The sequence below is a fragment of the Aotus nancymaae genome, unplaced genomic scaffold (genome assembly GCF_030222135.1).
Source record: "Aotus nancymaae isolate 86718 unplaced genomic scaffold, 86718_ANA_hifiasm-v0.15.2.pri h1tg000064l_1, whole genome shotgun sequence".
Taxonomy (NCBI): Eukaryota; Metazoa; Chordata; class Mammalia; order Primates; family Aotidae; genus Aotus; species Aotus nancymaae.
In genome coordinates, this window is record NW_026988479.1 from 21,840,921 (window position 1) to 21,867,963 (window position 27,043).

The 27,043-nt window shown below is 38.4% G+C and overlaps 1 protein-coding gene across 19 annotated transcripts in view; it reads right to left on the bottom strand.

Moving 5' to 3' along the window:
• PPP2R2B (protein phosphatase 2 regulatory subunit Bbeta) overlaps window positions 1-27,043 on the bottom strand; it is a 478,247-nt gene that overhangs the window by 248,511 nt on the left and 202,693 nt on the right. For 4 of the 19 annotated variants that reach the window (XM_012457554.3, XM_064366493.1, XM_064366492.1 and 1 more), the window contains exon 2: window positions 7,477-7,561. The exons of the other annotated variants lie outside the window; for them this stretch is intronic. In XM_012457554.3, coding sequence (XP_012312977.1) covers window positions 7,477-7,513 — 37 coding nt within the window. In that variant the 5' untranslated portion in view covers window positions 7,514-7,561. The remainder of the gene's footprint in view (window positions 1-7,476; window positions 7,562-27,043) is intronic. 19 annotated transcript variants of the gene reach the window in all.

Here is a 27,043-nt window from a genome sequence, read left to right on the forward strand (position 1 = left end):
TAGAACTTAATACTATATTTTATTGCTCAAATTGTTCCACTTTGGCCATTAGGAGCTCTTTCAGTTGACTCCTGTGTCCTTTTGACATATCTCCATCAATGCAGGCTTTTTCCTTTTTCTTTTTCAGTACTTCTTTACTTTCTGGTTGTATAAGAGGCTCCAGCCTCATATACTTCCTTTCCTAGTAGTAGCATCAGACATTTTTCCAAGAATTCCTGGTTCACTTTATTAAATGATGGTTTTAGAATCAAGATCTGGGTGCTAGTTGCTACTGTGATGCCATTTCTTTTAAGCCCTTTCTACTGACACAGAAAGAAATATATATGTACATACAACCCTATGCATATCTACATAAATATTTCTATATGTAGCCCCCTGTATATATATAAAGTAAAGCAGGGGTTCTTGTTGATGTCTCTAACTTTAATTTATTACCACATGTAACATTCTAACATTCTCCTCTTGCTTATCTATAAATTCTCACACCACTAGTAAGAAATGACTGTAAGCTTCTTAAAGGCAGAATTAGTGCTTTAGTCACTGCTATATGCCAAGTATAGTACTTGGCACATATAATGTACATGTTGACTTACTGTTGAATTTACCCCATAATCTCAATTCTGGAAGGGACTACAGATAAATTTGCAAATGTTACAAAATATGGATTTCAAAGACTAAAATCACAACTATTTATTAGGGCAAACAGTACAAGAGGGTGCACTAACAAAGGTCTGATTTAAGTGCTTTTATTCAACCCAGTGAAGGGAAAATGACAGTAATACATCTAAGCTATGCAAAAAGGATTCAGGCTTCCTTGAAAAGGATTCAAGTGGCATAAAATGGTTTGTTTCTCCACAGCAATTTACATTTATTAAAATAGATAATAGGCATAATCATTGTCAAAATAGAGCTTCTACCCTGTATAATGTCTTAATACATCCTCGAAGTTCCTGACAAACAGGCACAAAGCCATGGCAGATTAGACTCTAAGTGGAGGATCAGTCCAATAGCACAGCAGAAAAACAAATCTTACACTTCTAGGAAGGAAAATAAGACCTGAGAACAGCTTTTGAAGGTGGAGGGTAAAGTACAAAGGGAAAGGTGCTAAAGTGATGCATCAGCTGGAAGTATAACTGGGCTCTAACGTGACACTCTGCATTAATGATGCTAATTTATGTCTGGGTAAGTGCATGTGCATGACACAGAGGAATTTGAAGAGGTCTCTATTATACCATGGAGGAGCTCATCTTGAAGCTCTTGCCATGGTACATGCTTTATGCGGGGATTGCTTCATATGGGCATATATTGTGTACATTTCATGTCAGTTTCATGTGAATAAATCATGCATCTCCTTCAATCTATTCTAGATCCTTTCCAATCTATTCTTTGCACTGCAGCCAAAATAATGTTTTTAAAAGGCGAACTTGGTCCCTTTCCCCAATCTTCCCCACATTTAAACATTTTTACAGTTTCCTGTTGCTCCTAAGATAAAAAGCAAAAATGGCTCATATACCTTTTCAAGACTCTGCAATATGTAGTTTCTATCTAATGTCTACCCTGTGGGAACTTAAGCCACACTGGCCACCTTTCACTTCTTTGAACATACACTCTCTTTACTGCTACTACTATAAAGCCTTTGTACATGTGGTTCTCCCTGTCTGGGTCATCCTCCCATCTCCTCTTCAACATAGCTAACTCCTATTATGGCTTTAGGATTTAGCAATTATTCTTTCACCAGGGAAGCCTTCCCTGTCTGGGTCCAATAATCCTCTTATTACACATTCTTAGAGTACCACTAACTCTTCCTTGAGAATGCTTGTCACAGTTGCAATTGTACATTTATCCTTATTAATCTTTATTAACATATTTCCCCAGAGGACCTTGTCACTCCATATTCCTGGTACCTAACCCCATACCTGGCACACAATAAGTGCCCAATAAACATCTATCAAGTAAATGACTGAAAAATGACCATACCATCTATCCATAACACTGTAAAGACTTTCCAGAATATTAAAGTCCCCCTTTGGATTCAGAAGACTATATCATTTCACACAATAAATTTGATTATTTACCCCAGGGGTGAATATAATAAATATCACTTCCAGGCTTTGGTAGTTTCCAAATAAACATGAGGTCCTTTTTAACATATTGAGATGATTATTAAATATTACATAGAAGTGGACATAAGAGGACATGAAGAAACAATCTCATGCAGTAGAAGTTCACAATAGTGCCAATTATCTCTTAGTCCTGTCTCTTAGAGATCCATTTATCAAGTAATTTTGCTTTATTTCACAGTATCTCAAATGCTATTAGCTCTCAAGCTCTCATCATTGGGCGTGGATTTCATTCAACATTCAACAAATATTTACTGAGCATATTTACTAGATTTCAGGCACTGTGTTGGAGCCTGGGATACAGACTAGGCAAGAGAGACAGGTGCTGATTTTCAAGAAGAGAGGATAACCAACACACAAATGAGTAAACACAATGATTGCTGATTGCTATTAGTGCTAACAAGGAAAGAATTCATGTTCCACATGAGTGAGATCGTGCCCATTGCTTCATCATGATTTTAAGTCATCCAAGTGCCTCACTGGGATAACCTGTATTATTATTGCTTCGTTGTACCAGGTAGATCACAGTCTTTTCTTTTTACTTGATCAAGGATTAAAGAATTTTACATTTTAATACCATGGTTTCCTATAAGAATTTAAATATACTTACTTTCTCAAATTAAATAAGTGTAGACAAAACACCAGATACAGCTTTTCTAAGGAGTCACTATAACCCCTGAAAATCTCTATTGTCAGCTTTGATGCACCCCAAAAGATCAAAGTGCCTTGCTCTCTAAGATGCATATCTCAACAGAGCATCTGTTTCATTTCAAGAAATGTTTCATTTTTTTTAGTGATAAGTTTACAAGCAGTAGTTAGTGTACAGAAAATTTTAAGACACCTCTGGGGAAAGTTGTAAATTCTGCAGATTGAGTCAGGACTCTCTTGATAATCATTTAAAACCTTGAGGCCTAGGATAGTGTTTGGAGCATAATTTGTCTTCAATTGTGTGTTAAATGTTTGCTGAATAAATAGTGATGAAAAATTAATAAATAGTGATGAGAAAATTAGCTATTTGAAGCATGAGACCAGAGTGGAGCTGAAAGAAAAAAAAATAAAGTGGCTCACTTATCAAAAAGCAAAGCCACAGAGAAAGGGGATCAATAAAAGTATCCTCTTCATTCCCTTTTGACTAAGCCTGCAGGTTTATGAGGGGACAGGAAGCTGGGAGAATCTCAAGAAAAGAAAATGCTGTCCCCGAATGCCACAGCTCAAGAGGAACACCCCAGTCTACTGTCTCCAATGACGAACAATCTGCAGATTGACAAAGCTCTCTGTTTACATTCTTGGACAAATAAACTAATTATGCCTTTGTTTTAACCTAACAAATCATAGCTTGATTACAGGTCATTAGTGACCATTAATATGTGAAACTGTTTGCCTTTCACTAGTATATCTGAATAACAGTCTTGCCTTTCATACTAGCTTAGTCAAGTTTCCAAAGGGAAAGCCCCGTTATCAGGCCACGAGCAGGACTTAAATTAACAATTAGCTTCTGGAATTGAACTATGATGCAGAAGAATTAATTATTTTGGTTCATTGTGGTTCTGCCTCCTATAGAACCAGTCTTTGCTTTTGTAGTGGAGACATGCCCTTTGTAACAAAAGATTGTGTGACCACCTCTCTCCAAACATTCTCAGTAATTTCCAATGACTGCTAATGTGTCAGCCAGCAACACGGAGCTGCTTATATGACAATAGTACAGACAGTCCTAAGGTCACAATATGATGGCTGATTAGAGTCTAGATAAATTCAGGGAGCACATTGGGAATTATCAGAAAAGTAGAAATGACAGCAAAAAAGGTCTATTTGGTAAAAAAGTGGAGGCAGAATAGAGAATATGTATACCTGTGTGAACCTGGTAATCTAGAATTTTTAAAGGTGCAACTGGAGCTTTGGATTATCTGCATTAAGGGGAAAGATTCTTCAAAGGTATTGGATAATTGTCAAACCTCCATTTCATTTTGTGTTGATCAGTCACAGAGGAACGTGGAGTGATTAACAGAGATTAAAGATCTCAGGAATGTTTGAGAACTTTCTAACATAGCAGTTGTCATTTAGGAGCAAACCCATGGTCCATCTTATTGAATGTTCTGTTTTTTCAAAAAATGTCCCCTAGGAAATGCCACTTTTGACAACTAATGTGTTGAGGCCATAGAATTAGAGGTGTTGCTATCAAGGCAAGTAATGGCAGCCCATACATTGCTGCAGCCATTTTTACTTTTTATTCTGGACTAGCTACCAACCACGTGGTTCATGCCCCAGTTTAAAATGCATAATGATAGTATAGAGTTCCATGTAGTCCTTTCAATCAGTTATCCTGCTCATCTCTATCTCCGCTTATGAAAGTTAGATTATGAATAGTATAGTAGTGGTGTAAAATGCAGGTTCTAAGTTAAACTTGCCTGTTTTCAAATCCTGGCTTTTCTACTGCTAATAAGGTGACTCTGAGCAAGTTTCTTAACCTTTCTGAGCTTCTCTTACCTGTGAAACAGATAATAATGGTGCCTACCTCAAAAGGTGATTTGAAAACCCTAATTAGGTAACTAGTACATGTAAAGGGCTTAGTACACTACATGGCACATAATAAGTGCTCAATAAATATTAACTGCTATCATTTATTTTTTTCCACCAGCAGCCATATCCACTGTGGCTACCAACTCATCTCCCACAGAAAGATAAGGAAACAAAAATATCTAAGATAGACTTTTTCCTAAAGTCACCCAATTACTAAATAACTGAGATGGGACTAACCCATCATCTTGACTACCATTCTCCCTGCTTGGAATACTTTTTATTATTCTTCCCTCCTCCTCATCCTTCGGGTCACAGTTTAGCCATCTGCTTTCTCACGAGCCCTTCTCTGCACCCTTTTATGTCATTTCACAGTCTCTTGTAATTCCTCCATCAGAGAACCTCTCATCCTGCATTATAATTGCCTGTTGTCCTGTCTGTGTCCCGTAATAAACCACAAGTTCCTTAACAGAAGAGACCAGGTCTATGTACTAAACCTTTGCATCCCCAGCACCAAGTACAGCACCAGACACATAGTAAGTGCACAATAAATACTTAACAAGTAAAAGGATGGATGCCAGACTCTTCATTACCAATCTGTTGACACATATTAAATTATTATTTCTCACTGGAACGGATTTCAGAAAATCAGAGAGAACCCCACATGGTTTCATGTCTTATACTGTTCTTAAATAATCAGAATCTAAAGTCAAAAATTCAAGGTGATTTTTAAAATTAACACATAATATGTTACATATTTATGCAGTACATGTGATATTTTATTATACGCATGGAATGTATAATGATCAAGTTATAGTATTTGGGTTACCTATCACCTTGAGTATTTATTATTTCTATGTGTTGGGAACATTTCAAATTCTCTGTTCCAGCTTCTTAAATATGCAATACATTGTTGCTAACTACCGTCACTGTACTCTATCAAACATTAGAATGTATACCTTCTATCTATCCATATATTTGCACCCATTGACCAACCTCTTTTCAAGGCAGTCCTAACCAAATTCTAACAGATTCAGTTTCTGAAGAAAGTAGCTAAACTTTTAAAAATGACACCTTGAAGTGACTATTACATTCTATTAAAACACAGGCACGTGTTTTAATACATACACACTCACCTTATACCTCACACTTATCACTAAGCTATGCACAATGCTTATCTAGTCACCAACCCTCAAAATTTGGAGAGGGGCTCTGTCTTTGTACTTTGAAAGGATTTTTCAGAAACATTTAAATTTGATGAGGCACAGTGAAAAGCTAGTATTTATCCTGGCTGTTCTTCACAACGAGCTCTTAAAATTCAGACTCTGAACTGTCTCTCATTTACAGTTTTAATGAATTAGAAATTTTGAGTCTGATGTAACACAAGTCATAAACTTTGACCAAATAAAAAAATACTTAAAATTATTTTTCTCCCTCCATCTTGGAGGAGGAATAGAAGGCATAAAAGTTGGAAGCTCCAGGGAATCCACTCAAAGCCTATTCAGTTTCATCTCATTAAAGTAACATCATCAAGGGCAAACCAAATAAAACCCAAACCCCCAATCAATATTATATTAGAATGCATTGAAAGTGTTACTTAGTTGGTAGGAATGAAAAAAAAATTGTACATTGAAATTACAACAGATATAAGCCTTTTAATCAAATAGATCAGACAGCAAAATGTAATTTTTCTATAGCGAGGGAAGAGCTGAACTCTCCCTCATATCACCAACATTATGTAAAAACCCTGCTTTCTTATTTTATATTAAAAATTTAAGAAATATCACCTGCATGGAGTCTATATAAATGTATAACACTAACATTGCATAGTTCCCTTAGGATACTAATGCCTCACACATCTTTATCCATGGTCTGATGGAGAATACTCACAAATGTATACACATACAGACACATACACATCTTGTGTATACACAATATACATACACATACATATATACACATACCTGCTCTTTTTCTTCCCTTTTTGATCTGTGACCACCTTTTAAATTTCATTAGCTCTATGATAAAATATTTATCTAGAACCTTTTTCCCCCTTCATTCCTTTTATTAAAGGGAGCTTTTCTCTTCTGAATGTTGTACTCTTTGATCTGTCTCAGGGTTTAATCTCTGATGATTCTTATTCTTAAATCAAAATACAGTTCTTTTGTATTAAATTTTATTTTCCATTACTCCAAAATATAGCCAAATGTGGAGGCTGTAAAGCTAAAGCCTCACCACACACTGTATCGAGAAATGAATAAAAATGCCTAGCAGAAGCCTTCGTGCTACTTCATCCAAATCAGGTGGAACTACTTAAGAGTTAATAATGAAAGGGCTTTAGAATATTTGATACAGGTGAGAAGCTGTTTTTCCTACACACTGATTTCTAGATCTGTTTTCTCATTGGAAATTACCCTCTCAGTGAGACCTTTTATTTTTCATTATATTCAAAGTAAGATGCCCATATTGTCTTTTTTTTTTTTTTTGCCTCTTAACCCCAAGCTCTTTTTCTTTGTTGAGCAGTAAATATATCTACCTTGTTCTCTAGCTTTGACAAACCTAATAACATCAATAAAACAGGCTCTATTCTTGTTTAGCCAACACTCTCCTGGTAATTTCATAACCAGTTATAATGTATCATTACCATGTGCATTAGGTCAAAATATGTTCTCATTCCTAAAACAATAAATCAAACTGTGCTTCCTATGTACAATAAATTTATTTAAAATGTAAATTAACTTATTTGTGTCCCACAGAACAACTTTCAAGCAATTAGAACTATTCAACACTTCTATATTGCTACTTTTTCAAGAAGAGTAGGTATAAATAATAATACTAATACCTTTATTTCCATAGGTGTTTTCATCTGGATAATTCATGCTTCATTATTGTGCCACTATTCTCTGTCTTGGGTTCTCCCTTGGCTCCTGTGACAAACATGGGGTTCAGATCCAGACTCCAGGAGGTTGTGATGCTTCAACTTTTGGTAACATACAGGTGCATTTACACACTCCCACATACCCCCTACCATCTCTTTGGGAGAGTTTGCTCCTGGCCCGTCAAAGTCCAGGCTAACAAGGTAGCACAATCAACACTGTAAAAGCTCCCTGGCCTCAGCTCCCTCGACCTGAAGTGGACTGCTTCTCACTTGAGAATACAGACATAGAACTGCGAGTCTCTAAATGTTGCTCCTGATCATCATCAGCAGCAGCAGGATTACCTGGGAAACAGAAAAAAATCAAACTCTCAGGCCCCATCACAGGCCTCTACATCTATTCTAAGCTCAAAGGGGTGGAGCCTAGAAGGTTGTATTTAACAAACACGTCAGGTGATTCTAATGCACATTAAAGTTTGAAAACAGCTGCTGTGTGGCATCTAGGGAGTTTTGAAGAGGCTGTAGTGAGGAGGAGGGCTGGCTTCATGTAGTCAAAGTGGGGTCCTGTGGACAGGATACTCAGCGTTTGGGGCAAGGTTTTATGGTGCAAGGCTAGGAGCAGTGGGGAAAGAGAGAATGCTCTGGTGCAGGACAACTTTTATACAATAGGAACTATTCAGAAGCATGAGCAAGTCACCTCACTGGTTAGAAATGGGCCCCTTTCTCTGTAAGTGTTCAGAGGTATGAGGTTATACACTATGAGAAGCTATGAATAAGATAACAGAAGAAATAGTCAAAATAAATATGTAAGATTAACAAAAAAAAACTAGGCCTTAATGGGAACTTTCAACATACCACTGATATAGAACAAAAAGTTCATAATTTATTATTTTTTTAGTATCTTAAAGTTATTATCTTTAAAAACTAGCCTACTGATGGTACATAGAGTAGAGAATGAATTTTAGTTTCCTCAATGCTTCATTTCATATTCAGAAAAAGGTAGCAGTTTGTTTAGATCGACACAAGAATCCAACCCAAGAGATTATGTTTGTTATTTAAAAGACAGCAAATCACCACCAGCCGGTACTTATACTAGATCAAAGATTAAGGTTGGTGTGTTAACTTATTTGTCCTCTGTTTTGTAACCAAAACAACTGTCTTTCAACAATAATATCTTAAGACATACATAACTCTACTAATATTAATGAAAATACAGCCCAACCTTATTTAGCAATTACTACCTACTATGTTCCTCGGACTGTCCTGAACACATTACGGGCACCGTCATTTTTAATACTTACAACAACCTTATGAGGTTAAACATTGCTGTCTTCATTTTACAGATGAGGCATCTGGGTTTAGAGAAGTTAAATAACTTGTCCAAGGACTAGCAAGTGACGGGGCCAGGATACAAACCCAGTCATCTCCAGAGGCTGTTTCCTTGACTACTTTTTTCATATAATTCTAAACCCTATGGTTGGGAGGGTAGAAAGTACATGTGGTTCAGTGGAAATAATGCTTATGACCACTTAAGTCTTCTAAAAATACTAAAAACAACCAACTACTCCTTGAATGTTTAATCTGGGTCAGGGACTGAACTAGCCATGTACAAGTATTATCTCACTTAATCCTCACTACAGCCAAGAAAAGTAGTTACTACTATTGTCTTAACTTTATATAGGGGCAACTGCAGTTAGAGGATTTAAGTAATGAGCCCATCTTCTTTTTTTTTTTTTTTTTTTTGAGACAGAGTCTCACTTCATCGTCAGGCGCCAGGCTGGAGTGCAGTGGTGCGATCTTGGCTCACTGCAACCTCTGCCTCCCGGGTTCAAGCCATTCTCCTGCCTCAGCCTCCCAAGTAGCTGGAACTACAGGCACACACTACCACAGCCAGCTGATTTTTGTATTTTTAGTAGAGACGGGGTTTCACCATGTTGACTAGGATGGTCTCGATCTCTTGACCTTGTGATCCACCCACCTCGGCCTCCCAAAGTGCTGGGATTACAGGCGTGAGCCACCGTGCCCGGCCCCATATTCTTATCAAAGATTTCACAGCTTACATAATAAAATGGAAATTAGGCAAAAACCACACGTAGTATTCAGTAAATGTTGCTTTCCTGTCCTTATGTTAGTTTCTGTGGATCAGAATGGTGTTGTTGATGATCGATCTGTTGTTTTTCTTACCTATTTTCTTGCTTGTTCCAAATGGCAGATATCTGTGAGTTAGATATTTGGGTGCAATATACAGCCATGAAATATAGCTAAATCCACTGGCTTCTCTGCATTTAAGGCTTGCACCTTAAATGTAGTTCCAGCAATGTGGTTCCAGAAACTCTTCCACTTGGCAAAAGTAATAATGAGTAACTTTAGGAATGAGACACAACCCATGCCCAAGCTCCAAAATCAAAGGCGGAAGGCACACCACGTTGTTCCACCGAAAGAATCTTGTGCTAAAAATGGTGGTGGTCAATGCCTTACAGAGAGAGTCAGCAAACAGATGCACTTTTTTCCAAGACTGTAAGATTTCATCTAGTTGGGAGTTTAGTGATTTATCTGATATCACAGAAAGAGCTCTTTTTTATGAATCAGAGTCTCTAAGCCTCAGTCTTTTCTCCACCATAAACTAGGTATGTGATCATAGGCAAGTTAATTAACTCCACTGGATCTCAGTTTTCTCACTGAAAAAATGAGAATAAAGGAAATTTACTCTTTATGCTTGTTGTGCAGAGTAGATAAGACCTGTGAAAATACTTTGCAGAAATACAAATCCCCTCTGCAAATGTAAGATGACATTACTGTTTTATGAAACTTCTTCCTTGTCTAATATTTAGCTGCTAATGTATCAACTTGTTTAGCGAAGTTGGTTTACTGATGAACTAATTTAAAAGCAAGAGGAAGGGGGAATTCATTCTTTTTTTTTGAGACGGAGTTTCGCTCCTGTTACCCAGGCTGGAGTGCAATGGCGCCATCTTGGCTCACCGTAACCTCCGCCTCTTGGGTTCAGGCAATTCTCCTGCCTCAGCCTCCTGAGTAGCTGGGATTACAGGCACGCGCCACCATGTCCAGCTCATTTTTTGTATTTTTAGTAGAGTTGGGGTTTCACCATGTTGACCAGGATGGTCTCGATCTCTTGACCTCATGATCCACCCGCCTCGGCCTCCCAAAGTGCTAGGATCACAGGCGTGAGCCACCGCGCCCGGCCCTGGGAATTCTTTAGAATCGAAAACTATCAGCAGTGCCAAGGACAAGTGAACTATTTGATCAGTTGTTTTGATGGTTAAGAGGGAGTAGGATGTTTATTACTTGGGTAACCAAATAATCTGCATGTTGCAAACCCCTGTGACATGTAGCTTACCTATCTAACCATCTTGCACATGTACTTCTAAACCTAAAATAAACGTTTTTTAAAAAGAGGGAGTCAAGAGCCAGTAAGCTTGGCAAATCTCCCAGATCAGTTCATGTTGGTATGAAATAGCCTGAGAAGACTTTCTGTGAAAGCAACAAGGAGTATCAAAAAACTACCATGTAAGTGAATGGGACATAAATAGCAGCTCAACATGGGCTCAATCAATGTATTTTACCAAAGATACCGTTGGGTTTCTATTCAAATTTCAAGGTGCCAAGTCTCTTGCTTGTCTACATTAGAGAGTAGAATGTGGCCTATCTGTAGATTAGAATGGCACGGAAAGGAGGTAGTATGAAGGACAGTTTTACGTAGGGAGAAAAAAGAAATTCTACATGAAGTTTACCTTGGAGAGATGAAGACAATATGGTATTTAGCACTATTATCTGTTTTTACATCTTATTGAAGGGATTCAACCAAAAGATATAAGAGCAGAGACACAAAAATCAGGAAAACAATTTTTCTAGTGATTTTACATTTATCTTAGACTATGGTTTCCTCTCAAGGTACTTATCAGATTAAAATTACTTTGTGATGTGACACTACCACCCTGCTTTTCCTTTTATAGCTCTCATCTTAAAATGTTTTACAGGTCAACACAAACAGGTAAAACAAAAGCAATCATGCTATTTTAAGTATACATTTTCCTTGGGCCTATTCAATCTAGAAAAGCATATTTACTCTTTCAAGTAGCTAGTTGTGGCTTGAACTGATGATTGCTTGATTAATCACTCAAACTCTGGCTCTAGACCATCTTATCCAGGTTCTCTTTTCAGTATACCAAAAACAGAGGTCATGAAGTTGCTTAGATCATGAAACTAAGGAAGGAAACCAAGCCTTTGACACAGAAAACAAGCCATACTTTCTAAAGCCAAGATCATCTAATGAGTGGATGGTAGTATTCTCCTATGTTTCTCTGACAAAATGTACACATACTCTGTCATTAACAGCCTCATTGCAATACACCACACTTGACCAACTGCCCCATGTGTAGACCTCTCCAGTAGGTTTGATAGTCACTAATCCACTGATTAAACATTTTAAAACTGGCTTTGGCAAAACATGCCAGAAATTCCTTCAGGGTAATTAAACCCACCCTCTGTGTCAATAAACGCAGACTGTGAAATCTTTCGCGTGCAGAGGGGCTGGCTCTGACCCACTGGCTCCAGGACATTTTTTCTTAGATGGGTTTTCCATCACTGCAATTGATTTTCACTGACTCATCCAGACCATTGCTCAACCCCCTTATAAAAAGATTGGCTGAGGTCAGAGATACCATCTTACCTTTCTTGTTTCGGTCAAGACATAAGAACCAAAGGGGCTATAAACCTAAGGGCCGGGCTGATTGCTGAAGCCCTTTCACCCAGATCTTTGGGTAAGAGATCTGAAAAAGGATTCTTGCTATAGAATAATTATGACAATCACAGTGTTCACTGACCACTGCTCTTCCAGCATTCAAACTGATTTTCATTTGAAGAATTATTAACGTGTCTTCAAAGTAAAAGGAAGATCTCAGGTGGATATTTACTACATTGATTCCCAGAGACTAGTCACACAGTAGACACTCCATGATTTTTTTCTCACCACAATGGCAGCTTTGTTGTTTTTATTATATAAACAATGTATCTATTTATTTAAACTGTCATACATTATAGAAAATATAAAAATAGTACAAGTTACTTAAAATTTCATCAGCCTGAGATATCAATATATTTTGGTAGCCATCTTTTCCATGGAATTCTTTATGTACACGAACAAAATTTTATAAGAGAAAGCATACTATACATGCCCTTTTTATCATGGATGAAGCTAACTTTGACTTTCTTTAAAATACAGAATTTTTTGTTTGTTTGTTTGTTTGTTTGTTTTTTGAGATGGAGTCTTGCTCTGTCACCCAGGCTGGAGTGCCGAGGGGTGATCTCGGCTTGCTGCAGCCTCCACCTCCCGGGTTCAAGTGATTCTCGTGTCTCAGCCTCCGAAGTAACTGGGACTACAGGCATGCTCCACCACACCTGGCTAATTTTTGTATTTTTAGTAGAGACGGGGTTTCACCATGTTGGGCAGGCTGGTCTTGAACTCCTGACCTCAAGTGATCCACCCACCTTGACCTCCCAAAGTGCTGGGATTACAGGTGTGAGCCACTGTGCCCAGCAGTGGTTTTTTTTTTCTGACTTCCTTCTTCCCCCTCATAGCCGACATTAATAAACTTTCACATATTTTTTCTTAATGATATCATCACGTAATAACTCATATAACATAAATGAGGTTTCACTTAATAAATACCTGCTCAATGGTTAAAAAATGAAAGAACACACACACATAAACACATGAATGAATGAAAGAATAAATAATCAATTATGATTTTTTTTTAAGTATAGTTCTCATTTTTATTTATTTTTAATTTTTCTTCATGTGGGGATTTTCTTTTTTTTAATTGCATTTTAGGTTTTGGGGTACATGTGAAAAACATGCAAGATTGTTGCATAGGTGCATACGTGGCATCAATTATGATCTTAATTAGCCAATACAGTTTCCAAGTGATTGAAGAAATCCCAGAGCACATCTTTTGACATCTCCCCTGCATCTTTAAACCTCAGTTGGGGTACGAGAACCTGGCTTTACCTGTTCAGAGAGACCTGCAAGTCTAAACTCCCAAGAAAAGAATATGTAAATGGCTGCTGTCCTAACGACAGAAATGCTATTAATCCACTCTCAAATTGAAATCAAATTCAAAAACTATTTACTAAGCACCTGTGTGCCAAGAACCAAACTGTCTTTTGTACGATAAACTAGAGGCAAAGATGTGGTGACTGCCTTCCCAGAGTGTCTGTCTTGTTGGGGAGACGATGTGCAGGATCTGTCTCTTTAGGGCTAGCTGTCTGAATGTGGACCTCAGTTGCCACATTCGTTAAATGGGGAAAATGCCTATAAGCTCGTAAGATTGCTGTGATCAAAGAACTTCAGGAATTCAGGAAAAACTTCACAGAAAAATGTGGACTGGAGGCAGGCCTTGTAGGTACTAGGGAAGGAAAAACAGTACGCATAGAGGCAGGGAAGGAGGAAAGGCCTGGAGTAGTGAGGACCCAGCACAAGCTAGCCTCAATGCTTTGAAGATCACTTAGGAGAGACTTAGAAGATGACAGGACAGGCAGGAAACACGAAGGTTTACAAGCACAGGAGAAAACTGTGAACAGACTAATCTTCTTAAAGGGTCAAAGAATAGTAAGATTTTTTTTCTGCCTTTTCAGCATGTGCCAATGTCTAGATCAAGGCCATTCATATGAGTGACTCAAAGGCAACCTGCTTGTCAAGTAATTGGGGGGGAAAAAAACCCCTGGCTTGCATAATGGGCTCAAATCCAAGTTTCTAAGACTTATAGGAAAAATTCTGATCGGAAAATTTCCATTTCAAATTGTGCTGTGGAAGCTTAAGGACTGAGTAAGCATGTTGGCAGCCGAAGTACAATACGATAATCAGACTGCTTTTGCTTTTTTTTTTCTTCCACAGTGCACACAGATTTTCAGGTCTTGGTGGGTTCTTAGCAATTTTTTGATCTCTGACCCACAAGGGGTCAGAGAACCTACAGAAAAATACATTTTGTTCACAAATGGAACTGCACCCAAAACTTTCCCTCTATATCCTATTAGGTGACCAGAGGGTCCTGACTTCTAAAGCATAGTATGTCAGTTTCACCCAGGCTAATCCTACAGAATGGGAAAAGAGATTAGAAATTAGTCATTGTAGGAGATGTTAGTTGGAAGCACTAAACTGTCCTAACCTCTTCTGATAGTTCAAGGTTCTAGGGAAGCTTTTCTCTGCCTTTCATATCTTCTCCTTTTAAACTAGCACCATTGAGGAATTCCAGGAAGCATGTCCCTACAGATCTGTGCTACTCTAATTAATCCCACCTACCGTTGGCTCCAAGACAGAAGAGAAAGAGAATGAAAAGTAATTTTAATATTGTACCCCCAAATCTCCAGAGAAACTTGGAGTTTCTAGAAGATGCTTCAACCCTTTCAGTCCTCTGAAGGCAACTGGGTCACCTACTGACCACCACAAATATTTATCCATTCAACTGCCCATCTATCCATCCATCCATCCATCCATCCATCCATCCATCCCTCCCTCCCTCCCTCCCTTAAATTTTATGTGCTTACTCTGTATACAACTTTTAAATTATTTAATAAAATTTTTTTAATTAAAAAATGCCTCAAAGAGCTTAATATTTTTATTTCAATACCCCAAGACACTTCAGAGAGGAACAATGTCCTAAATAAATACTCAAGCCAAATGAATTGGGATTTCAAACTGACTCCCAACTGTAATCCCCAAAGACTGCTGAAATGCAGACAGCCAATATACTTTGAAAATGGACTAAAAATCACTCACTGAAAATATGGATAGAACACAAGTGGAAAAGGCCTTAGCAATTACAAAGGTACTCCTTGGGACAGCGATTTGAGAAGGCAATTTATTCCTATCATCTAGAAACATAATTGTTCACACTATTTGACCCAGTAATCCTGCCTTTAGAAACTTGTTCTAAAAAATAACTGAAGAGATGATTTAGAGTCATGCCATTATTTATCTATCTCACAATTATTACAGCAAATATTGGAAATAATCTAAACTTCCATCATTAGGTGGCTGGTAAAATTATGGTTCAATTATAGAATGTTAACTATAGTGGTAATTTATAAGATTTGTACTTTTCATTTAGATTAAGCAATAGTGCCAGTTTTGGGAGAAGACTAGAGATATCTGGAAGTCTCAAGTCAATGACAGTTGAAGTCTAATTTTTTCAGATTTGCCTGGGTTCAAATTGCATTCAACCACACATAGTATTAACCAAAAAAAAAAAAAAGTTAGCACAGCTTTCAGAAATGTCAAATTTGTACCCCATGAGAGGCTAGCTCATTAAACAACCACACTGGTTGTCATACTGGGTCAATCATTCTTTGAAGTTACCTACTCACCAGTTTGAAGAAAATTAACATTTCTGGGTCACCAGGTTCCATATACTCATCTACAAATGATGCCCTGGAACCATGAAAGTAATTTTATTTAACATAGGTGGGCAACTGAATCCCAGGGAACAAACTACTCACCCATGTGCTTAATGGCAGAGGCTAAGAATTGAACCTGCCTCTCCTCTCAGAAACGGTCCAAGTACCTGGAGCTTTGGGAGGTAGAAGGGCAATGGGATCAAATTAAAATTCAATGTCTGTATCTTTATGAAATTTCTCCTGATCTTCACCCCATATAAGTTCCCTAGGATAAACTTGAGCACCTTGAAAATCTGTGACAACGTGAGATGGAAGCAAAATATGTATAGAACAAAAGTGAAAAGGGCCACAGTAATTGCAAAGCTACTCCTTGGGATAGCCATTTTAGAAGGTCATTTATTCCTATCATCTAGGAACATAATTGTTCGTGCCATTTAACTCAGTAATCCTGCCTTTAGAAACGTGTTCTAAAACATAACCAAATACATGATTTAGAGTCTAAAACATAATCAAAGATATTACTTATCTATTTCAGAATTATTATAGTAAATATTGGAAATAATCTAAACTTTCATTATTAGGCGACTGGCAAAAGGGTGCTTCAACTATAGAATATTATAGAAAAATGCTAACAGTTTGTGTTTAGGGCAAAAGCAAACAAACTCTATATACAATGCTGTTTTGCATATAATTCTAGCGTTCTCCATTCACCTCTCTCTGTCTCTGAGACACACACACACACACACACACACTCTCTCTCTCTCTCTCTCTCTCTCTCTCTCTCTCTCTCTCTGAGTCTGGAAGGAAATACAGCACATTAAAAATGTTTATAGCCAGGCGCGGTGGCTCACGCCTGTAATCCCAGTACTTTGGGAGGCCGAGGCGGGTGGATCAAGAGGTCAAGAGATCAAGACCATCCTAGTCAACATGGTGAAACCCTGTCTCTACTAAAAATACAAAAAATTAGCTGGGCATGGTGGCGCACCCCTGTAATCCCAGCTACTCAGGAGGCTGAGGCAGGAGAATTGCCTGAACCCGGGAGGCGGAGGTTGCGATGAGCCGAGATCGCGCCATTGCACTCCAGCCTGGGTAACGAGCGAAACTCCGTCTCAAAAAAAAAAATGTTTATAATGACTGTCTCTGGCATAGCTAGAAGTAACTTTGATTTTCTCTTTAGACTTTTCTGTACAGTCCAAATTTTCATCAGTGAACATGTACTTTGTTCTCGTAGAGGATTTTTCTTTTCCTTTAACAGTTTTCATATTCACATTCACGTGTTTTTAATGTATATATTCCCAATAGCATGCAAGCCCTGTGAGAGCAGGGTCTTGATTTTTAAAAATTTTATACCGAGGTTTTTTAGCACAGTACCTAATATATGAAAAATGTTTTAAAAATGACTACTGAGTCAACTATTGGACAGACACTGATTAGAAGGGATATGGTTATGTGTGGGAACTCTAATGAGCTGTCAAACATTCTGTTACATCTCTAATCTCCAGCTCACTTGTTAAAACAACATCCCACCTTCCTTGCATACTTTTGCCTCCTAACATCACACAAGACTCTGCCTCCAATAAGGAAAGCCATTGCCACACCTCTCTACCTGCCAGCATCCCACCAAGGCCCCACTTCTCCACTTCACCATTTCTGGTGAGGTGAGCTTCCCTCTAGCACTTGCTGCAGCCACTCACTTGGAAGATTAACATTGTTTGAACCAGTACTGTGTTCCCAATGCTTTTCTAGAATGGGGTCAGCAAATGATGGTCTACAAGCTACTCCTCGATTTTGTAAATAGAGTTTCGCTAGAATACAACCATGCCTACATTCTATAATGGGAGAATTGAGCAGCTGGGACAAAGACTACTCAAGGCTATGGTCAACAAAGCCTAAAATATTTATTATCTGGCCCTTTGCAGGAAAAGTTTACTGACCCCTGTTCTAGAACATCGACATACTTTTACATGATGGAGTTAATACCAAAGTTTCATCCTATTAGGATATTCTTAGGCAATATGAGATCCAAAGTATATGTCTAAGAACTTTGTACAGAAAAATTATTGTATTGTACCTCAATTTGCTTTCAAGAATATATATTTTTATGTCAGACATACCTGCATTCAAGTGCTGGGTTTGCCGATTGATACTGAGAAAAATGACACAAATTCTCTAAACCTCAGTTTTATCATCAGTAAAGTAGAAATCTGTTTTCTCTTTCACTTCATAAGTGTGTAATGAGTGCTTTTTCCACAGATGCTATACTAGGAGATGGATAAACAATGGTGAATAAGATCTAAAGTCTCACCTAATTCCACTCTAATTGTACATACTTTTGAGGGTTGTTGTGAAGCTTAAATTATATATATACACACATAGATACATGCATAAACACACATATATATGCACACACAGGCATCTATATCATATATACATCATATATAGTGTACCATAGATACATAATACATAGTATACCACAGAGTACATGCAGAATACTTAACCCGATTCCTGCTACATTGCAGGCACTCAGTATATAGTGGCTCTTCCTCATCATCATAATTACAGCAGAAGTCCTTCTAACAGACCTCCAAGGAGCTGACTCTCCAAAATGTAAAAAGCCTTCCATTCCCTCTGTAAAACAGGCCAACAACATGCTTTATAAATACTCACAGTTAATTGAGTAGGCTAATCTCTGGTACATAGGCACACTTCTGCTTTTTCGGGTTGAGCTGCATGTTTACTGAGAGCCATTTGTGTTTGTTTCCAAATCTCCTGATGCCAGTTATACTTGTTATTTAATTAAATATTATGGAAGGTGATGAGAAGAACAGTGTGAAAAGAAAGGATGATTGTTTTATATGAAAAGTCAGTTGAAGAATTTCAAAAGACTTGACAAAGAATTGTCAAATTAAAAGTAGGAGATATAAAAATTTGGGAATAATTATAAGAATCTAGGAGAATTCTGTAGTAAGATTGCTTCTGTGATATTTATGTTCTTGTTTAACCTCAAGGAAATCAAAATTGGGCATGGTGTTTGTCATTTGGGGTATGGTTTGTGCAAGAAAAATATTACCACCCCAATCAGCAGATCCATACTCAAAGGTGAGGCCTTGATTCTTCATCGGGCCTGTCTTTGAAATTAGTAAATTTGGTATATTATTTTTTATGACTCCTTCCCGTAACTTTTCAAGTTCACTGTCAACTTGGTTTCAAATGCAGGAGTAGAAAGGATTCTTCTGTATTTGTTTATTTCTCACATATAAACAATAACACATTGCCTAGTCCCCTGCCATATTTTTGTAGGCAAGAAAACACTCAGCAAGATGAAGTAACCTGCCCAAGGCCACAGAACTAGCACAGCCGGGGTTGGGTTTAGAGCCAGGTGGGCTCTGATTCCACCACCTCAGCCACCTCATGATAATAGAGAGATAAACAGGACACAGTCACATGCACCCTGGCTTCTGTGGTTAATTACATTTTGAGAAGGACTGAGTGTCACTTGCCCAAATAGATGGAAAGATGTTTGAGAACAAGACTATATTCTTCTACTTCACCATATGACCCAGCACATCCTACGTAGCACTTGGCAATAAGTAATTTTTGTTTGAATTGATAAATTTTCTTTCCTACTTTATAATAATGGAAGAAATTGGGGTCTTCCTGGTTTCTGAAAGAACTACGTTCCCTTGGAGTTTATAACCCCCTCCATGGAGTATACAATAGCAGGAGAGAAATGCTACTGTGCCTGTCAGATCATGAGATTGAGAGCTTAACCTCATTGATTGGCACTTGCTCTTCCCCATCAGTGTGGCAAGATGAGCAGCGCCCTGCTCACCAGATGGTTATTTGTTCCACCAGCCACCTTTGCTGCGTCCCTGATTCACTCCAGCCCAGGACTGTCTCCAGCATTCATGCTGCAAAGCAGCTCCTGCCAACAACTTTGCCAAATGGCTCCTCTCAAAGTCATGGCTGCCCAGACAGACTGGCTCCTCCATCTGCAGCAGCTTTTGGCAAAGAGAAGTTTCCCTTTCTGGCTCCGCCTCTTGGCTGCACCAGAGCCTTCTTGCCAGAAGGATGCTCTGACCCATCAGGAAGTACAGCCAGACCTGGAATTTCTGGAGTCATTAAAGCCTATTCCCATGTTTTCCCTGTCTCACCCCTGAGTAGAACATCAGAACATACCAAAGAGATCTAGATGATCACAAATACAGAAATAATGCCTCATAGAAACTAAAAGTCAGAAAAGTCTGTAGAGAGCATGTCTTCCCTCCCCCATCTTCAACCTTATTGTAGTTGATTAGGAAACTGAAGCCCAGAGAGTAAAACTGACTAATTATGGTGGCAGGACTGGAATCCCACCCAGGTCTTGCGATGTGCATTCCACATTACTGTTTACAATACTGCATTGCCTTCCCATTTTCCCTCAGTTCATTTTCAAATCCTTGGTAGAAATCGGACCCTTGTATTGATTGATTCAGAAGAATATTTTTTTAGAAAAATGAATCATCTTTTCTCTGTCAACATCATAACTGTGCTTTTAAATAGGGTGTTCATATACTCTATTGTGAAGAATTTTTGCCAAGTTTAAGAATACAGGGTTTGGAATCAGACAAACCTGGATATGACTTCTGTTCTACTCACTGTTGTGTAACAATGGCTAGTAATCATACCATTCTGCTTTAACTTTTCATTTAAAGGGGGATAAGAACCATGTCAGCCTATACAATTAAATTGGACTACATGAGCAAAATACTTTAAAGCTCAAAGCCTGTACCTGGCACACAGAAAGCCCTCCATAACTATCAGCAGTCATTATTATTTATTAACACTCAAATCCACAATGGTTTTGGAAGACACAGTACTGGACACATATAAATAGATATGCCAGGTATTCTCATTCTCTACATTAGGAAATTCAGGTTCTTGAGTTTAAATGACTGATCCAAGATTACACAGAAAACAAACAGAAGACCAGAGATTTCTGATTTTTTTCTTGCCATTTTGCTAAGAAATGGGAATGGTCATCTCAGCTTTAAGCGTAATAAAATTAGGAAGGAGAACATTTAAACAAAAACACATGTACACAAATAATCACTGCAGCATTTTATGTAACATAAAAGCTGGAAACAATTTTCTATCCACAGGGAACTACTAAATAAACTTTGGTACAGTAATACTATGGAGCACTGTGCAGCCATTAAAAGGCACAAGACAGATGTTGGTGTTCTGATATGGAAAGATCTTGAAGGCATATTACTAAGTAGGAGAACAAACAAAGTGCAAATAAAACAGGCAGCGTGTATTCATTTATGCAAACATCCTCCCCAACAATATACCTGAACATGTATATTTAAATGTATGAATAGAAAGATGGCTCTGAGGAAATCTACCAACTACTGATAATGGTAACCTTTGGGTAGGAAAGTAGGATGGGCATGGGATGGAGGTGATTCATGCTTTATCTACTTATCATGCTTGAATCTTTTTAAGTAAAAAAGAATGTAGTATTATTCTACTTAAAAACATAAAGGCAGAGGGAAATGTGAATGACAATAGCGCAGTTGGCATGAACCAACAGACCTCCCAACTTGAGTGTCTCTAGCCCTAACCTGACTTCTACAAAGCTACATGAGCAATGTCAGTCTCACTGAGTTTCCTGTGCAGCTCTCTCTGCTGGTAAAGCCCTTCCTGGTGGTATTTTGTATTTAGGCACCCAAGTTCTGTCTTTTAGACTACCTGGGAAATCCCAGCAGCATCTTGCTGCAATATTCCCCAGTAGAGACATTTACAGCTTTGCTACCCTCTATACCCTTGTGTGTCTGTAGAGGGACACAGAGCTGATCTCTTTACATTAAATGGAGGAGGTGGCCTTCCATTCTGTGACCACTTAAGGTTCATTACTTAACAAGGATTCATAGCAATGTGATAAGCAATGCCTGATGGAGAAGGTTTTCAGTTCCTCAGTGTTATGGACCAAATTGTGCCTCCCTCCACCCCAATCTATATGTTGAAGCCCCAGCTCCTAGTGTGATTGTATTTGGAGATAGGTCCTTTAAGGAGATAGTTAAGATTAATGAGGTCATAAGGATAAGGTCTTATAGGGCTGGTGCCCTTACAAGAAGAGAAAAAAGTGGCAGAGATTTCTCTCTCTCTTTTCACACTTGCATACAGGAGAAAGGCCACATGAGGACCCAGCAAGAAATTGGTTATACATGGAGAGACTTTACCAGAAACCAACTCTGCTGGCACCTTGATCTTGGATTTTCCGATTCCAGAACTGTGAGAAAACAAAATTTCTATAGTTTAAGAAACCTAGTATGTGGCTGTTTTTAAATGCAGTCTGAGCTGACTAATACATCAAGCACAAAGCCCAGTACACCTGAAACACATCCTCCCACAGGTAAGGTACTCTTGGCACACTCCTTCCAACAGATCCCATCCTTCTCATGTTAAAACCTGTTCATAGGGGCCCCTCTAGATTCCTAAACTCCAAACATCACTTTTCCCCTTACCCAAAGACCTCCCTTCATTTAACATTTGTTGTAAGCAATCAAGTCTTTTACTTCTAAAGCACAGAAGTGGAAGTTTGACTTCCTCTATATATGCACACACCCTTTCCCATTACCAAGGATGACACTTTCTCCAAAGAAAGCTATGAACATTGACTATTAATATTTCCCACTATTAACTCTTTCCACAGTGAACTTGGAGCAGAAGAACTCAAGTGTTCCTGGGTTATTTCTGACAAAGTTCCTAGCGGACTTATAAAAATAATCTGTGCTTTCTGTGAGATAGTCTTATTGGGGCTGACTTTCAGCCTGATTCTAGAGGTCTACTGGAGAGGCAAAAGAAGGAAATTTGGTGGTAAGATGACAAGTTGGGTGAAAGAAAACTCGTCTTCTTATTAACGGAAGATGAGGGGAACCAGCTGCAGAGCCACTCTGGCCAAAATGAGGCCTCAGACATCTTCATATTTATATGCAAACGGACATCTGCCATCCCACAGCTGCCTCTGTCATATTCCTCTTGCTGTGGCCCAGGCAACTATATGAGTTGTCATGAGCTGGAGAGAGTGGGTGCCTAGATGGTCCATCTCAGCTCAGCCCGGGAGCTCCATGGTTACTGTCCTACATTGGGGATGAGTGATATGGAGAAAGCTATTCAAAAAAACTCCAGCTAGTTCTCACATCTTGATTGCTCAATTCCATAAACATTTTTTTTTCTTTTCTTATTGCAGAACAGAAGAAATCTACAGGAGCGAGTCAGCTAAGGATTCTGTTACTGGGTCGGAGAATTCAGCTCCCTCCCTGTGGGATAATGGAAAAGGCCCAGAGATGTGGACTGCTGTGCTAGGAGAAGATGGGTCAAGTGAATCCAGCAGCACCAAGTAGGCACCAGGGGGATATATATGGAGAGTGGAACACAACTTGCATGTTCCCAAAAGATCCTGAGAAGCATGGGTGGGCAAAGAGCATGTGCTTAGAACCACACAGTCATGGGTTCTAATCTAGTTATGCCACTTACAAGTGAGTATGTTTGTAATACACATGTGTTTGTTACACAAGTTCCTTTGGTTCTCTGTACCTCGAAATTTCTTATTTTAAAAATGGGGTTAATGCAACGATTCTTTCTGGGTTGTTGAAGGAGATTAAATGAGTAAACATAAGAAATACCTAGGAAAATGCCCGGAATAGACAGTACTCGTGATACATTAGTTCCTTTCCCTCAGCTAAGTGTCTAAATTGTACGCTTATTTCTTCTTGCATGCAAACACCAAAGTCTTGGAATGTCAGTCTACAGCTGTGCTCTTTTTATTCGGCATTACCAATATTTTGACAGGACTGGCCTAATATTATTCACCCCAGGTTTACTGGTACATTTCTGACTAGCACTCATAAAGGGCTTGGGATTGCCCCTGGGGACCTGGATGCTAATAATAAATACTTGCTAGTGATTTTCAATGCATTCTGGTTATTATGTTTAGTAGCAGAATATTTCCCCATCCCCAGAAAGGTCATTTATAAAAGTGTAAGGCAGCTCTTCTCACCTCCCATTTCAGGTTTCTCTGAGAACAGCGGAGAGCTCAAACATTCATCCATATGCATTGGAAATAGCATTCTGATCTGGCATTTGCATACAAATACCAAAGCAACTTAAGGAACTATGAGGCAGCTCTCCATCATATGACACTACCTCCTTTTATTTTTTCAATGCCTTCCCAGCATCTTCATATCAAAAGCCATTTTCATGTACCTTCCCAGCCTTATTCAGCACAGCTTCCTTCTTTCTGGAGCGTATATGGAATGGGGGATGAAGGAGGAACCTTCACTTTCTCACTTTTATTCTCTGTGGCCCTAAAAAGCTAATGCATTTCACGAATCACTCAGTTCTCAAGTTTGGAGACCCTCTAAACTCAACTCATCCAAGACTAGACTCTTCTTATTCTACCACATTGCTGAGAAATGGCCATATGTTATAGTATTACTTGAATAAAGTCAGTGGATGGTTAGTTATGCTTACCAAGGCCCTATTCTATTGTGAGGTACTTTTTTGTTACTATTTCTTCATACCAAGCCAAGATCCACTTCCTTGTAATTTCTCACTCATTGTTTCAAATTTTGCCCTGAAATGCTCTTATCTGAGATAGCTCATCTATTCATACAGTTTTAAGTACCTTTCATATGCCGGTGATGTTTAATCTCAAATTTATTATCTATTCCAGGTCTTTCTCTTGAGCTTCAGACCCAGAAATCCAATTGTCTACTTGTGAAGTCTCAATGTGAAACTAGATGTCTCACAGGCTTCTCAAACTAATCAGTTTTCAAAGTCTGTTTGCCCTTTCAGTGACAAACCCCATTATGCATCCATTTTCATGGCAAAATTCTGGGAGTCATCCTTGGTATCACCTTCTCCATCTGCACCCAATCATATCAAGTAAGTCCTATGCATTCTTTCTCTATTACGTATCTCAAATCCATCTAATTCTCTCCATCTCTCATGCTGCCACCATCCTGGAGCACACTATGACCTCCTAATTATCTCCCAACTTTTATTCCTTTTCATTACATGCCTGGATCTCTAACCCCATCCTACACAGCAGCCAGACTAAGCTTATAAAAAAACAAATCTGATCATATTTCCATCTCCTCCAATCGAAATCTCTTAATGGCTTTCCATTCATCTTTGGAGAGAGTCCAAACTCCTTGTGGTCTACAAGGCTTGATGTGATCTGGTCCTGAATAGTTCTCCAGTCTTTTTTACCCCAACATTTTATTATGAAAATCCAAACAGACTACAAATTGGAAAAAAAAAATACAGTAATTATCCATAGACTCACTACCTTGATTTAGTCCTTAACATTTTATACTTGCTTTATCATATGTCTATTCATTTATCCATTCCTCTATCCTAGCATTAATCTTTCTTGCTTTTCGTACATTCTAAAATGAACTGCAGACTCCAGTCCCATATTTGTCACTCTTCTCCCTGCTCCCAGCCATAGTCATCTTTCCATTCCTTGAATCAGGCTATTTTAACTCTCTGAACGTTTGTACCTATTGTCCCTTCTACCTAAAATGCTTTCAGCTCTTGTTAATTGCAGATTCATCCTTTAGTTCTCAGCTTCAGCTGTCTCTAAGAGGCTGTCCTGGAACTCCTAATCTAAATTAGATCCACCTTTCTACCTTATGACCCCAAGGCACCTTGTGCCTTTCCTATCACTTATCACAATTGGTAACTATATATTTATTTGCAAAATTATTTGTCTAATACTGTCTCCTCTGCTAGATTGAAAGATCCATGAGGACAGAGACCATGTCTGTACTGGAACATCCTGTATCCCTTCTGCAAAACTTCACTGTTTGTTGAAGGAATAAAAGGCCGAATGAATCAATAATTGAAAGGAGCTACTCAGAATAGTAAACTTATTCTTCCTTTAATATGTATAAACAAGGTAGTTTTTAAAAAAGGCTTCTGAGGGAAGATGGAACCCACTTGTTGCCAGAATATAACCAACAAGTACATTAAGTAATAATAACAGCTATAATGAATTAAGGCCGGGCTTTGTATTAGTCATGTCCCGAGTGCTTGAGTGCTTTCTCTGTATCAAATAATTTTTCTTTGGCATGGGGTCTATTGTTAGTCCCATTTTCCAGCTAAGGAAACTGAGAACAGAGCAGTTATTTTAAAACACCCCATCTATGTAGAATATTCAGTCTGTGGCCCCATTTGAAAGTAGGAAGATTAATCTAGAAAACTCACAGACTGCTATAATGGAGATAGGGTTTTATCTAACAGAAGCCTAAAAATACAGGAGGAAACCCACATATAGAAAGATTTAAGAGACGAATCCTTGGTTAGAAAACCTGGAGTTTCATATCAAAAAAAGAAAGAAAAAACCAATCAAACCGTTGTGTTGACTTTATTTTTGTGGGAAATTTCAACCCACCCAAGTCCCTTCCTCATATATAACCCCATACACACACTTCAAATTATCCCTGCGAAGGATTTTATGCCAGACAGAAACGCGGCTTACACACCGAGATAAAACCATCACAATCTTTCCATAGTAAGAGCTGATAGTTAAAGGAAAATGAAGCAGTGCAGAATTTCCTAGTGGGAGAACCTGGCCTTCAGACACTGGCTTGAGTTTGAAGACAAGGTTTTCCACTGAATGTGTGACTTTTGGCAAATTAGTAACATCTCCAGTCCTCGGTTGCATCAGTTTCCTTATTTGAAAATGGAAATAACAACATCCACTTGACAGGGTTTAGATATACTGAAATGCTATACATAAAGAGCTCAGCACAGTGTTTGGAACATAGAAGATGCTCAAAGATATTAACTTTAAAAGAGGAGGAAAGATAGGGAAAGGTAGGGGAGGGCAGTAATTTTCATGCTCAGAATTAAAAAAAAAAGAGTCCTAGGAAATTTATTTAATAAATGTACATCATGCATTATTTTGAAAGAGAGAGAGAGAGAGACTGAGAGAGGGGAGCTTGGGTGAAAGTGTCCTTTAGCATTTGCATTGCTCTTAGCTGGATGAACTTGCCTGCAGCCACCACTTACAATGCAAATTGAGTTTAGAGTCCTTCACACTAACTACACAGCAAAAATCTTTCAGCTTTAA